The following is a 15,547-nucleotide window of genomic DNA, read 5'->3' as shown; positions in this document are numbered from 1 at the left end:
GAGCCTTAACTATAGGGTTACTTTGCACATTTATCAGCTTGAGTTTCTCACTCCACAGTCCCATAGTCTCCATATTTTTCCCAGGGAATATCTCTGTGATAGTCTCGAGCTGTTGCAAAAAGAAGCTTCTTTGATAAGCAGTGAGAGCTACAAGTATCTGTGGGAATAAAGATGAGTATTTAGAAAACAGAAATTATATTGGTTTAGAAACTGGGCAGTAGCAGGTTCTCTTCATGGGTCTATAATATGAACTGTCTTTCTTTGTATGATGGTATATAGACTAAATGTCTAATCATACTCATATTCACATATTTTCATTTTCTGTTTCTTTATTACAGCTAGTTATGTATCAAATCCCATTTGCAAGGGTTGTTTGTCTTGTTCAAAGGACAATGGGTGCAGCCGATGTCAACAGAAGTTGTTCTTTTTCCTTCGAAGAGAAGGGATGCGCCAGTTTGGAGAATGCCTGCATTCCTGCCCATCAGGGTACTATGGACACCGAGCCCCAGATATGAACAGATGTGCAAGTACGTATTTGACTTTTGTCCATCCTGTTTTATTGGATATGCAATTTACATAATTTGCTAAGATTTTTTTGGAAAAGCATATATGTAACTATCTGTGGATATACTCTAAAGCTTTCAAAGATGAATATAGTGAGATAAGAGAACTTTAATATTTTGTATTTTGTATAGGTATATCATAAGTTAGACACATTCTTTCAGTTATTTAGATCCTCATTATGATAATCTAAAACATTTGCTCCATAGAACTTTATAAGGAGAAATTACGGCTTGCAAGCCAACCAACCCCTCTAAATGATTTTAATATGCATGGAAAATCTTCTTTGATTTAATCTTAGTTTTGCAGTTCTTTTTCATTTCCTTTTCTGCTTTTGTTTGATTTACTAATGAATATATATTTGAATTTATTAGAAACACCATTACTGGTAAAGGTGTAATTAAAGTGTTTAAGTTTTGGGGTTTTTGTTTTCCTTTTGTTTTGTTTTGACAAAGCATTCCTGTCAAGTAACAGGATAGTTTGTACCAGTTGTCAAGATAGAACTAGTAGGCTTAGATGAAGTTTGGATTTACCTTTATTTCATGAAATTGTTTGCATCATTTGAGAGTCATAACTTATGAGTATCAATAGTTTGGTTGAATTTCTAAGGATATCTTACATCTTTAAGACTTAGGATTTGACCATTCATAGGACAGTAATCCACCCCAAATCAATTTTCTGTTCTTATTGGCTCAGATCACCTCTAATGAAATATGAGTGTTTTATTATCCTGTGCATTTTTTACCTGCACACTTTTCAGTGTGCAAAGTCATAAAGGTAGAAGTGGGTAGCTTATAGCATTTACTCTAAATTCTAGTGCTATTGTGCTATGAATTGTGTGTATTAGCAACAGTCTGGTGGTACAGTAACCTACCCAACTGGGATATTAGTGAAAATAATGCTCTTAGTAATTGTTTGAGGGTATGAGCCATAATTCAGGATATTCTTGCACAAGTTGGTATGAGCAGTTATCCCTGCAGGAGATCCTGCTGTATCAGCACTTGCCTTCAGAACTGAAGACAAGAATTGACAGGTGCAGTTGACCCTTTTCCTAAGAAATGGAGAGTAATGATTGTTTATTGGGTTTTGGAAAAAAATTACAGCTGAGAAGGGACTTGCTATGGTTTTACTTATTTTAAGTGAACGTAATCAATGCTGGAGACTACTGAACTAGAAACCATTACTTATGTGGTTCAAGTGGGAAATGTTTATTAGCAAAACTCTACAAAACAGACTGAGAGTAGAGAAATAATTTGTTGTTCATGACATCAGGTTATTCTAGTTGTTCCATATTATTGTCTTGTTTTCAGTCTTTGCCTGTATTAAGTTTTATATCTAGAAGATGGCAATAATTTAAATTATAATACTGGTTATAGAGAATTGTAGATTATAGCTACTTTTCACTGAGATTATTACTTGACCATAGGTAAATAAACTCTAAGCAACAGTAGTATGTAATGCAAATGAAACTTGCCTTTCCATAATGCTGTTTTGTGACATAATAAGGATGCAGGCATAAAGTGGTGATCTTCCAAAGGAGCACGTTGCTCTACAAGTTGACGGAAGTTGGCTCCCTGGGATGTACACTGTGATGACAGTAAAATTCATAGATGCTCATGAAATTAGGCACTGGTATAGTCTATTGGAGTATGCTGTGAGCATACTCACAGATAATGTAAATTTCTGTTGTCCCTGATTCTTTAGGTCATGTTTCTGTCATATTTTCTCTTTCTCGCTTATAAGCAAATTCATTTACATGGAAGTTCCATTTTTAAATTGTTGCATATTCCCCTATTTAGAAAGCCTAGAAAGGAATCTTAATAAAATGCAAATGCAAGGACCAAAAGCAAAACATTTCCCAAAGATACTCAAAGTTAACATCTTGGCTTCAGTCCTCAAGAATGTGTTTCTCTGCATGGTTTTGTTCTTTCTCCATACATGTATGTCATATTTGTGACATATTTTAGCTTAATGAGTTATGGCTCTGTCTGTGCTATTCCACATCACTGTATATATGTTTCTGCATCTGATATACAACATTTAACTAATCAGACATTAGAAACTCACTTTCAGACTTTAAGAATTACAAGTACTTTGAGGGGTATTCATTTATAAATGCTTATTTTTTCCATTTACAAACATAATCTTGCATATTTGTCTGATTCATCTTTAACATGTACTTTTAATTATAGTACATAATTTAAAATCTTTAGGTATATATTACCCAGGGCTTCTGGGAGTATATATAATGTATACACAAGTGTGAGTTCATATCTCAACCAACAGGAGACATTTTTTCCTTGTCCCTACCTAGGTGTTAATGAAAAGAAAGCATAGAGTAGTATTTGGGTTTTAATATTTTTTTCAAATGAACCTATATATTTATTTTTGGTATGAAGGCTGGCATTTAGTATATTTTCCAGAACATGTAAACTCCCTTCTTTCTTCTACCTGCAAAATTGTCTTAAAATTTTTGAAGAAATTAAAATGAAATATCAAATTCAAAATAAAGGTGATGAGTAGTGAACACACAGATATATCACAAAGAGAAATGATGCATGCAACCATGGGATTCAAGAAGCTTGTTAACAGGCTTCTTATTCTCCAGTCCCTCTTCCTAACTGCCATCCTAGTTTATAAGCACACATCTGCATTGATGTTTAAAACTTCTCATGTAGTTAAACCCAAAGATAATCAAGGTTATTGTATGTCACAGAAACACTGCTTGTTGTGTTTGGCTTCTGGTCTGTGCCAACATCTCTATTTTACACGTTTTTCTCAATTGTCTAAAATACAGTGCAAGAAGAATGTATATTTATATTAGCTGGAAAAGTTACCTAAACTGGTTAACATACCCTTTCCAAAATTTAGGGGTTGAGTGTTGCAATGAAGGAACTAGTATATTATAGGTATTTTCTGTATTGAGTATTACAAAATGAAAATATGAGGACATTATTATCTGTCATAAATAAAATGTGAGTGTTTAGGTACAGGTTTACTATTTAATGAGAAGTTATTCTGGGTAGGTTGATTGAGACTATATTATGGCAGGATTGCTTTAGATAGGGTTTCCAGGTAGCCCAGGCTAGCCTGGAGCTCACTGTATAGTTTTTTTTAATTAATAATTTTATTTATCTACATTGTCTGACTCCTAGTCCCCTCTCCCACAATTCTTCATCACATTTCCCTTCCCCTTTGCCTCTCAGAGGGTGCTATCACTTGAGATTTCGATCTTAGCCATTCTGACTGGTATAAGATGGAGTCTCAGAGTTGTTTTGGAATGCATTTGCCTGATGACTAAGGACTTCAAACATTTAAGTGCTTCTCTGCCATTCGAGGTTCCTCTGTTGAGGATTCTATTTAGGTCTGTACCTCCTTTTTAAATTGGATTATTTGGGTTGTCGATATCTAACTTCTTGAGTTTTTCATAAATCTTGGGTAATAACACTAGGTCAGATGTAAGGTTGGTGAAGATCCTTTCCCAATCTGTAGGCTGTCATTTTGTTCTATTGACAGTGTTCTTTGCCTTACAGAAGCTTTTCAGTTTCATTTGTTGATTTCAATTTCAATTGTTGATATTAGAGCCTGAGCCGTTGGTATTCTGCTTGCGAAGTTGTCTCCTGTACCTAGGAGTTCAAGGGCATTCTCCACTTCCTCTTCTCTGAGATTTAGTGTATCCGGTTTTATGTTGAGGTCTTTGACCCACTTAAACTTGAGTTTTGTGCAGGGTGATAGATATGGATCTGTTTGAATTTTTCTACATGTAGACATCCAGCTAGACTAGCACCATTTGTTGAGGTTGCTTTTTCCCCCCATTGAATGGTTTTGCCTTCTTTGTCAAAAAAATCAAGTGCCCATAAGTGTGTGGGTTTATTTCTGGGACTTTGATTCCCTTAATCTGTCTGTTCCTATATCAATACTATGCAGTTTTATTACTGTTAATTTGTGGTATAGATTGAGGTCAAGGATAGTGATACATCCAGATGTTCTTTTGTTGTTCAGTATTGTTTTTGCTAACCTGAGTTTTTATTTTTTCCATATGAAGTTTGAGGATTTCCCTGTCAAGGTCTGTAAAGAATTGTATTGGAATTTTGATGGGAATTGCATTGAATCTATAGATTGCTTTTGGTAAGATGACCATTTTCACCATGTTCCATGAGCATGGGAGATCTTTCCATCTTCTGATATCTTCTGTAATTTCTTTAGCGAGTTGAAGTTATTGTCTTATAGGTCTTTCACTTTCTTGGTCAGAGTTACAGCAAGATGTTTTATAGTATTTGTGGTTATTTTAAAGGGTGTTTTTTCCACAACGTACTTTCTTGGGAGTTTATTATTTGTACAAAGGGAGGGTTAAGATTTCTTTGAAATAATTTTGTATCCAGCCACTTTGCTGAAGGTGTTTATCAGCTGTAGAAGTTCTCTAGTAGTAATTTTAGGATCACTTATGTATACTATCATATCATCCACAAATAGTGATATTTTGAATTCTTCCTTTCCTATTTGATCCTCTTGATCTCCTTTAGTTTTCTTATTGGTCTAGCTAGAATTCCAAGTACTATATTGAGTAAATAGGAAGAGAGTGAGGAGCCTAGTTTTGTCCTTGGATTTAGTGGAATTTCTTTAAGTTTCTCTCCATTTAGTTTGATGTTGACTATTGGCTTGCTATTACTTTTATATGCCAACTTGTCACAACCTAGAATTACCTGGGAAGGTAGTCTCAATTGAGGAATTATTTATATCACCCATGGGCATGTCTGTGGAGGACTGTCCTAATTGCTTATTAATCTGGAACTACCTAGCCCATAGAAAGTATAACCATTCCCTATATCAGGCAGAACAAATCTATATGAGAGAAGAAACAGCTTAGCAGACAGCATTGGTGTATTTATTTCTCTCTATTCTTGACTCCCGATGCCATGTGATTTTTCTGCTTGAATCTTGCCTTAACTTCCCCACAGGATGGACAGTATCCTTGAATTGTAAGCCAAATAAAGCTTGCTCTCATCTTAGTTACTTTTTGTAGCAGTATATTTTATATATAAATCCCTGTGGTGGGTTGACTACCCACCTCAATGCTTTACATTCCTGAATGATAGATACACACGGCCTTTATATTTTGATATACCTTAAATGAATAATAGCCAGGCTACTTTCTAAACTCTGTGTGGTTGATCCACCTCCCACCAATAAACCTGAGCTATTACTTACAAAATTCTATATTCTAGCTTGGCTGTCCTGGACATAGAGCGCTGCTGCCTGACTGGCTCGCACACTCCCAGCTCCTTCACATGCTGGTTATGCCTCCCTGCCCTCCACAATTCTCAAGCACACCATCTTTCCTCTCCTCCTCCTCCTCCTCCTCCTCCTCCTCCTCCTCCTCCTCCTCCCAGCATGGTTGATCTCCTTCCTCCTCCTCTTTCCTTGCTCCCAAACATGGGAAAATCTCAAGGCCTTTTGCCTTTGTCTGCACTGCCCAGCCATTGGCTGCTGGCATTTACCAATCAGAACCAACCGGAGGCAGGATCCCTCAGTGTCTTACATGAAGATGTGTAAACAATTTTAGGGACCAAAATTAACATAAGAATACAAGGAACGTTAGGCCAAACCCACTACAACTATTGTTTGAATATTTTATCCCAGCTTACAAATGAAACTGGAACTTGTTCTTCTGTTTTGAGTTATTAACAATCATTGGTTAAAGTAATTAAGTCATATGAAAAAAATGTTTAGCCTTGAAAGATTAAGGTATTCCTCCTACTAGGTTTGGTTGAACAACATTAGCTTTGTCATTGTGATGGGAGCATGATGGGTAAGGCATCAGTAATTTAACAGGCTGTGTCAGGGTTTGTTGTAATTTGTTCATTTGTTTGGAGACAGCATTTCTCCACATAGCCCTAACTGGTCTCAAGTTGTGTAGTTCTCTTGCCTCAGCCTTCTGATTGCTGGCATTATAGATATTTGCCAATAGGTATGCCATCATCACAGCTTTTTATTAGCCATTTCCTTCAAGTGTCTTTACCTGTATGCTTATACTTGCAATGCTAATGTTGGCAACTGAACTTGGGGCATTCTCTCTGGCCCAGCAACATTCCTTTTAAAAGGCTTATACCACCTTGTACCTTATGCTTCTTTGAAAAATAAAGCATTTGCTGGACACATTTTTGTTTTGTTTTGTTTTGTTTTGTTTTTTTTTCCAGAGAGAATTTCTCTGGGTAGCCCTGGCTGTCTTAGAATTCACTTTGTTGACCAGGCTGGCCTCAAACTCAGAGATCTGTCTGCCTCCACCTCCCAAATGCTAGGATTAAAGGTGTACATCACTATGTCTGGTCCCATGTTTTAGTTTTCAAGGTACTTGTGGAACATAAGTGTTCATAAAGTTTTATTGGAAAACAGCTATGTTTTGTAATGTGTGAGTGTGGCTGCTTGCATGTTCCACTAGAGTTGAATAGTTTCAACAGAGACCTATGGTCAATATTCTAACATTTACTCTCAAGTTATATGCTCCTGACGTCAGCCTGTGTGTAGTGTGAAAGAATTGAGAGATTCTTTTTGTTTTCATTGGGCAGAGGTCAAGGGGAGGGTGAGATGTGCACTAGCAGACACTTGGATTTTCCTTTCAGCTGGGCAGAGAAAATTGCCCTTTCCAATATTCCAGTGGGACATTTTCCAGTGGGAACTCAGGTCTGAAGTTTATTACACTGTTCTGGTTTCACCTTAAGATGAGGGGGTGACAAGTTACCAAACTAGGAAAAGCACAAGGAGTGACCAAGATGACGGATTGGCTGCTGGCAAGAATTGAAAATCTGATATGAAATATTAATTTGTCTTATAATTCAAATTCTCTTCTTGTCAATTTGACTTTGAGGTTGTTGTCTTTCTCCCATCTTCCTTAAATGGAAACACGAATCCCTTTAGAGCCTGGCATTGCATTCCTAAAGGATAAGTTCTTTCATTCCATCTGTTTGCAATGCAATTTCAAATATGCAACACGAGATGTGGGGGAAGAAGCCAATATCTTTATCTGACTACTTAGTTTTATATCGGATTGAATGTTTCTTTAATTTTGTGAGTGAAAAAGATACCAGATTTAAAATAGTGTAGAGACGATATTACCAATGTAATTCACAAATTTGAATTTGGTGCTTACATACACAAAATAAAGTTTAAAGACTTAAAAATGAGTCTGTGAAAAAAAAAAACCTGGCATCATATGTATTTCTAGGAATCAAAGTATGCCTGGCATGGGAGGGCATGCCTTTCACTGTACACCAAGAGGTAGAGTCAGGATGATGACTGTTAGATCAACCTGTGCGGCATAGTAAGAGACTGGGTCAAAGAGACGCACTATGGCAGATACAAGGTAGAATTGTATACCTATCTCAAAAGGAACCTGTTTCTGGGATGAGTTCATTTACCTGACCTGATTATACTTTGACATTAAAGTTTACCTAAGTCAGGACTTTACAGTATAAGAGAATTAAGTTAGGTGTCCCCCTTCTCTCTAGTGAAGAATGTAGGGATAGAGAGATTTATTATCAACTTATCTCTAAGTTGCTTTGAGTACTGGTAGCTAATACTCTAAGTGGATGACTTTCTGCCAAGGTGTTTATGTGTATGTGTGTGTGTGTGTGTGGGGGGGGGGTGTTTGTGACTAGGTGCGCATGTAGTTTCAGAAAGCTAACCTTCTGGTAAGACAACTTTAGAGGAAGATCATCAGGACCCTCTTAATTCTTGATGCTGACCAAGAACAGTAGCCATCCGCCCTCATTACCTGCTCTCCCTCTGCTACCTTTTCTCTTTTCGAGATTATCCTTATATTCAATGCCCTTGTCTTTCCTGCTGCACACTGGGATGACTGTACTTGATCACTACTCATTGAGTACTTCACACCAGTACCTCATTTCAGAGGAGAGAGGCGTTCCTTTCTGAAGGCATCTAGTCCCCAAGCCACAGCTGTGTCAGCCAAAGAGCACCCAGTCCCCGGGAATCCCTAGAGATTTCTTTGCTCATTATAGGGTAAAAGGGAATAGAAGTTAAAGGGATGACTTATTTTAAAAACAGGAAAATTAGACTTTCAGGAATTTTTCACTTAGGAACAATTGACAGCAACATAAACTGAAGAGTCTTAAAATTGCATATTTTTAGACATTTCTAATAATTTCAAATGCCACTGTGTAACAATCCTTCTCCAAACTGGCAATAGATTATAAATATCCCTTAGTAAAAAATTTAAGTTACTAAAAATACTTATTTCTAATCTGTTAGTACATTAATTTCATCACAATGTGCATTGATAAAAACTGCAACCAAAAATTCACTTTATTTATTTATTTATTTATTTATTTATTTATTTATTTATTTATTTATTTGCTATTGAGTTTAGCTTCTCAGGGGTTTTAGTGCATTTCAGACTAAAGAAAATAAGAGGCAGTACTCAAGCTTTCATGTTTTGAGCTCAACTACTTGCAGGACAATGTAGAGAAACAGCACTACTAAGTTAATAGACATCCCTGCTGAAGTCTGGGAAAACTCAATAGAATCAATTCAAGTCAAAACACCCTTTACTAGTGAGCACAATTAATATGAATGTGATCCAGTTCTCTCGAGTACAGAATAGGGCACCTGGATCAGAGCCACAGCTATGACTCTGATGAGAAAACTGGCTATTCCAGCTGTACTGTGGTAAGCAAGACCTGAGGATAAATCCTTTAGGACTCTTACGGGACTGTGGACAACTTAGTAAGATTAAGATTCTCTTTGCCTTAATGACCCTAAATGTTCTCTTACTAGGAGAACATTTTTGTCACTCCAGTACTGACAAGGCTGAGACAGACTGACTGTGATGAGCTCAAGAGAAAACTGGGCTTCACAGGAAGACTGTATGTCAGAGGGAGAGGGAGAGGAGAAGAAGGGAAGAAACAAATGAACTTGCTAACTGGAAGAAGACAATGGATGGAAGGAAAGCCAAAAGTTCCAAATACTTTATGTAGAAAAATAACTTTTAGTAATACATAGTTGATCATTAATGCAGCGAAAATTTAAGTGAATATGTACAATCCTCAAATGGTAAGGATATATCTGTGGATACTAGACACTATGCCACTTCAAGTTCCTTACCTTAAACCCAATTTTTATCTTAATAACTTTAATTGTTAAGTATTTGAAAGACATGTAAAATGTGGATAACTTGTGCTCTTGAACCACAGCTTCTGAACACAGCATCCCCAGCTGACCTGTTCCCAGTAAGACCACTCTTTACAGGCTGCTCCCAGGTCACTTGCGTTTCCTCTGTTGCTTCCACAACTCCATGTTTTCAAGGCTGTACGTTTCTAGGATAAGGAGTTTCTGGAAGGGAGACCGGAAAAGGGCACTAACATTTGAAATGTAAATAAAGAAAATATCCAATAAAAGAAAAAAAAGTTTTGTGGATTATCAGTAATTCACATGTTGACTTTTTATGAAATAAATATCAAGTGCCTTAAAGAAAAATGATATACTTGGCGAGACCAGCCCAACATCCACAGTATATATTACCTGTGTTACCGTGATATCACCCTCTCAATTTCAATTGTTTTCAGGTATTTTTTTCTAGTTATTCCTGTATTATTAACGCCTCTATAGCTAGTGAGGATGGTTTGTTTAGGTTTTTCTTTCGTATCAGAGTTCTGTACAAAGTGCATGCTAGCAATCTCCTACTTAGTATTCAGATAGTTAAAAAATTAAGCTTTTACATGGCATTCATGATTGTTTACTTGGCAAGAGCTAAAATTCCACTCTATATCCAGCACTGTGCTTAATATGGAGAATTCCTAAATTGAAACATCTAAAAGCTCAAAGGCTGACGAGCAATGGACCCTTGATCTCTGTCTGTATAGTAGCCAACATGCACCTTTCTACTAGGTATTCTGCTATTGTTTGATACTGTGTTAGTGCCACGTGGCTGTGGCTCATCACTTAGGCATTGGCATCCCTGGCATAGGGGAATGAGTGTCACGGAACCATGGTTTTAGGGTCTGGCAGCATCTTTGGCACGTACTAAGTTCTTGGGGAATGCTTGGTATGAACTAGACTACTGTATAATTTGAAAATGTTACTTTAGAGACTGTATGGTGTGGTGTTGGGAGCACAGGCGAGGGGGTGCCCAGTGTGCTTTTCACTTTCTTGGCTAGGATAAGCACTTGTGGCCAAGTGACAACCCTGCCAGCCTCCATTTGGCCATAGTTTCACTTGGACAGTAATTTTACTTAAACCAATATTGGCAGTCCTCACCCAGTGGATTGCATTTTTGAGGAAGCGCTGTACTGAAGAAACATGTAAGTTGGCTAACAGAGATTCTTACATTTCTGAACAAGGACTTAAAACACATACTTTTACAGCAAAAGCCTATGCTTAGTAAATTTTGATATACCTATTACATAGTATAAATTTTTTAAAGGTTAAACCAACTACTGTATTTCCCATTGGCCTTTAAATGGTGTTTAACCCATTACATTTACATGTTACAAAGCGGTTTCCTGAAACACCTACAAGAAACATTGACCCTTCTGATATGGTGAGCCTGGCATGCCTTTAGGGGAGAAAGAAAATTTCTGTATGTTCCTAAAAGGTTTTAGTAATGTTTTAAAATTTATTTAGAATGACTTTTGTGTGGAAAGAAAGAATTAATGAAACTTAGTTTTTAAAGGAGGGTAACAAATTTATTTGGTTTGGGGGAAATGGTTCTTGGCTGAATGTAGGTCTGTGAGGCCCCCAAAGGGATTATTCTCCCACTCAGAAGCATTATGTCTTGGAGACATGGCCAGGTTGGGAGGGGAGACCTGGGGCTGCTGAAAAATATTTTTACGTGGTGAAGGACATCAGGGTGGAATTTCTGGGGAAAGTGGATTGCACACTGCTAGTTTAAAAGGCTGTTGGTTTAGAGCTACATGTTAAGTGTGTGATGTAAACTGTGAATCCAGAGAATTCTGGAGGGCAAGCCAAAATAGATATGTGCATTCAATATCAGTCATAGCATTTAAAGAACACTTTATTGCATAGACAGTATTTTAGGGTGTTCTTTTGTATAGCAGAAGGGTAAATGTTGCTCATAGAACATTAGAAGACAGGACCTGGCAAGGAAAGAAGAAACGAGCATAGAGTTTGAAGGTTAAAGCAGGTTTGGTAAAATTAAAGCTCTAGCTTTGTGTTCCCAAATCTCAAAATGGCTAAGACATGTGATCTAAAATGTGATTTGTTTTTTTTTTTTTGTTATTGATAGCAAAAGGGCTATTTCATAGTGTTAATATAGAAGCTTTTTTGTAGATCCAGATAGTTTTTTAGACTGTATATTTAAATAATTGTTTTCGTTATTTTCATTATATATGTAAGTTCCACTTATAAAGGCTTCATTTAATTTAGGGACATATAACACTTTTTGAGACTTCACAGTTCTACTGCCCTTCCCTCATATTAACTTCCCTGTGTACTTTGAATACACATATTCATGCACACCCTTGTACATACATCTTTGTTGTCTCATGTTACATATAACTTGTAGCTTGCCTTTTTATTCCAGTTCACAATAGGCCATTCCCACTTATTCTTAGTCATTTGGTTGTAATTCCCAGTGTGCTTTTTAATGGTTATGGTATTCTACTATCAATATATCAGATGTATCAAATTCTGAGAGTGCATAATTAAGCTTTCTACAGCAGGAGTTATGCCTGAAATAGTCCCAAGGGACCATACTGAGAATGACAGGCATTTGAGAAATTCTGCATTGTGAAGTGGTATCAGAAGCAAGGACTGGAAAGGGGAGCTTTCTGTAGCAATAAAGACCAGTAAAAGACCTTGTAAAAGTAATTGCCAATGCTTGTTGCTATAATGTTTTGGCCAAAAAGTGTAATGGTGCAGACCATATTTAAAAGCAAAATCAGTCCTTATAGATAATGGCTGATGAATGAAATGTGGAACCCTTGCTTTTAAAACAATGTATATATTTAAAATTATATATGCCCCATCACCCTGTTCTACTTTGTATTTTGAAATGCTTATCATGTCTTAGATAATAATTCTGTAACAGTAAAGGCTTCTTGCCTTTTCAAAAACTGTAGCAAGAAACCTAACAATTTGTGGACATACTGGTCATGTAATTTGACCATGACTGAGAGAGCTCTGACCATCCGTAGGCCTCTGTTTATTAAAGTTACAGCATTTCAGGCTACAAATAAATCTTTTATAGGGTAACAAGCTATACTTCTACACTCACTATTTTCTTCCCCCAGCAAAGAGGCAATGCCACAATTTAATGGTGGACCCATAGAGACTTGGTGTTCTGGTTCCACATTTGTTTAGTTAGGTACTTTGTAACCATTTAATGTACAGATATGTATAGAATCAAAATGGAAAGGCATTTTGTCTTTTTGGCTTCGCAATTACCACTATGTAATCTATTTTATTCAGCACTTTAGCCTTACTTACTTACTAATTTCTGAAATTATTTTCTTCATGGTTGAAAATTTAAGGACATTGTGATTTATTTCAGTTAAATTTTCTACTCTGATTATCTCTTGGTATGTAGGAAATGTCTGATTTAAGTCTTTGCAGAATTTTGATGCAATGAATATAGTACTGGGGTAGCATTCTTGGAAAAGAATTTGCATATTCTTTGGATACTGATGATCCCCACCAGTTAAATCTGTTACAAGTAACAACTGACTACAGACTGTTGAAATCCTGGCCTTTCAGTTAACCAGCCTTCCACCCCTCTCCTGTTCTCTCCAGAAAGCATACACAATGCTACCTGTGCCTGACACCTATGTTGTGCTCAGTATTCAGACAATCTCATCTAGAATTCAAATCTACTAATTGCTTTCTTTAAACACCTTGTTGGTGCATTCTGTCCTTTGGTTGAAAATACATGGTTCTAATTTTCCTTTACTTCTATGTTCGTATTATTTGTTGGTGGGGAATATACATTTTTGCAAATCTTTACCATAATCTTGAAAGGTCTGATGGTCTCTCTGAGGGGATGTCCAAGGTCTGGAGAGGCAAGCAGTAGTCCAGAAAGCTCGTGAGACAAACCTAGTGTTCCAAACATGTTCTGCTGGGTCTGTAGTCTCTGTTTCACAAGCTGTTACTAGTAGTCATTCAAGAAAGGAGACTGGGTTTAGGGAAAGTATAGTCAGAAACAAAGCAGCCATGACTCTCTGTGTGATTTACTGTCTCTTAGTGCCCAGGATCCTAATTTAAGAATTGTAGGTTCCACTCAGTGGGAAAGAGTAAGAGGAAGTGTATATAAAGGCCTTTGCACAGTGAGGGTTCCACAAAAATAACCTAATGCCATTTGTCAAAATGTATCTTTTCCTTGCCTATGTCGCATCATTATCTGAACAAAAAGGAAGACAGCATTGGCTTGTGCTTTAGGTAACATACCAAGCATTTAAATATACTTTGAAAATTGAAATCTTTCATTCCTATTTGAAAACAGAAGATACTGACAAGAGTTCCCATTCTGTTTCCTACTGTGAGACTTTGAAAGGCAGAGCAGATGATGTCTTAAAAATGATGTAATTTGTAGTCAGAGGATATTCTTTATAATCACCTGCTTTAATCCCATTTGAACTAACAAACATTTCTGGAGTTTCCAGCTGTCTCAAGCTCTTTGCTGGCACCCTGATAGCTTATTAATATGGCTGTTAGGGATGAATTAGAATGCTATGACATAAATAAATAAAAGCATTTATTTATCTGAACATTAGTATTTTGCTTAAGGTACCCAATGCATTTGTGTAACTGTGAGTTGAAAAGTATATAACATTCTTTAACTATTTTTTTCTCTTTAACATTGTTTGTAGGATGCAGAATAGAAAACTGTGATTCTTGCTTTAGCAAAGACTTTTGTACCAAGTGCAAAGTAGGCTTTTATTTGCATAGAGGCCGCTGCCTTGATGAATGTCCAGATGGTTTTGCACCATTAGATGAGACCATGGAATGTGTTGGTGAGTAGTTCTTAATTCAACTTTCAAAATTCAAAATTTCATTGCAGATTTTCATGCCTCTCTCTGCGAATACTCATGTTGGATATAATCAACCTAAAAGTCAATGGGTTCTGTTGTTCATTAGCGCTGAAAGGGTTTTTGTTTGTTGATTCTGAATATTTTAGGCAGCATGATGATGGATAGCTTTGTTTTAAAATTTGCTAGTTATGAATTTGCCAAGTTAGGCTACTTAAGGGCTGGTAAAGTTTATCATCTGTAATATATCCATTTCTTATTATCTTAAGTTCTTAGTACTGTTAGAGAAGAACATTTTATTTAGTAGAATAATAAAACATCCCAGTAGTATCATGCCAGCCATGTTGTTATTGCCTTAGCCATGCAAGTAAATGAACCATGGTCCTTCTTGCTAAGCCATTTGTGTAAAAGAAAAAAATAAGTTGAAAGAATACTTTTGTGCCAAAATCTATTTTCTTAATGACTGACTACATTTTACAAAATTTATTAAAATGGATTTGCTGTTAACTGAGTTTTAGATCTATAGAATGCACACTTTAATATACATAGTGTGAAAAAATAATCACATCTTAGAAGTTTCATATGAATTCATATAAAGTCTTGCTTTAGCAAAGGCTTTTGTACCAAGTACAAAGTCGGCTTTTATTTGCATAGAGGCCACTGCTTTGATTAATGTTTATAAAATACTGTACACGTGCCACTGATAAACAGGTAAATTTGACAAATACATTGATTTATTCTAAAATATAATTTCATGTCCATCTCCCTCAAATTTTACTAGATGATTTATATATTTGTTTTGATATGCAGCATTCATCAACTATACTTCCCATTTCTTAAAAGGGGGATTTTAAAATGGAAGTTGACAATTTTCCCTGTAGAAATATTGCTGAAACATTTTGCAAACTCTTGTGGAGGAAAATTTACTGAAGGGTGTGATTTGGAAAGAAACATGTTATAATTGTATTTATGCGTGTGTTAGTACTTACAGA

At 36.3% G+C, this 15,547-nt stretch overlaps 1 protein-coding gene across 1 annotated transcript in view; it reads left to right on the top strand.

The window, feature by feature from the left end:
- The first annotated feature begins 343 nt into the window (after positions 1-343).
- The window catches only part of Rspo2 (R-spondin 2), a 71,554-nt gene continuing 56,350 nt past the window's right edge, over positions 344-15,547 (top strand). Inside the window, exons 1-2 of the mRNA XM_052160975.1 lie at positions 344-527; positions 14,397-14,540. Of these exons, the coding sequence (XP_052016935.1) occupies positions 446-527; positions 14,397-14,540 (226 nt within the window). The 5' untranslated portion in view covers positions 344-445. The remainder of the gene's footprint in view (positions 528-14,396; positions 14,541-15,547) is intronic.

The sequence above is a fragment of the Apodemus sylvaticus genome, chromosome 17, assembly GCF_947179515.1.
Source record: "Apodemus sylvaticus chromosome 17, mApoSyl1.1, whole genome shotgun sequence".
NCBI classification, from domain to species: Eukaryota; Metazoa; Chordata; class Mammalia; order Rodentia; family Muridae; genus Apodemus; species Apodemus sylvaticus.
Note: the sequence above shows the minus strand (reverse complement) of the source record. Positions and strands in the feature narration are given on the sequence as shown.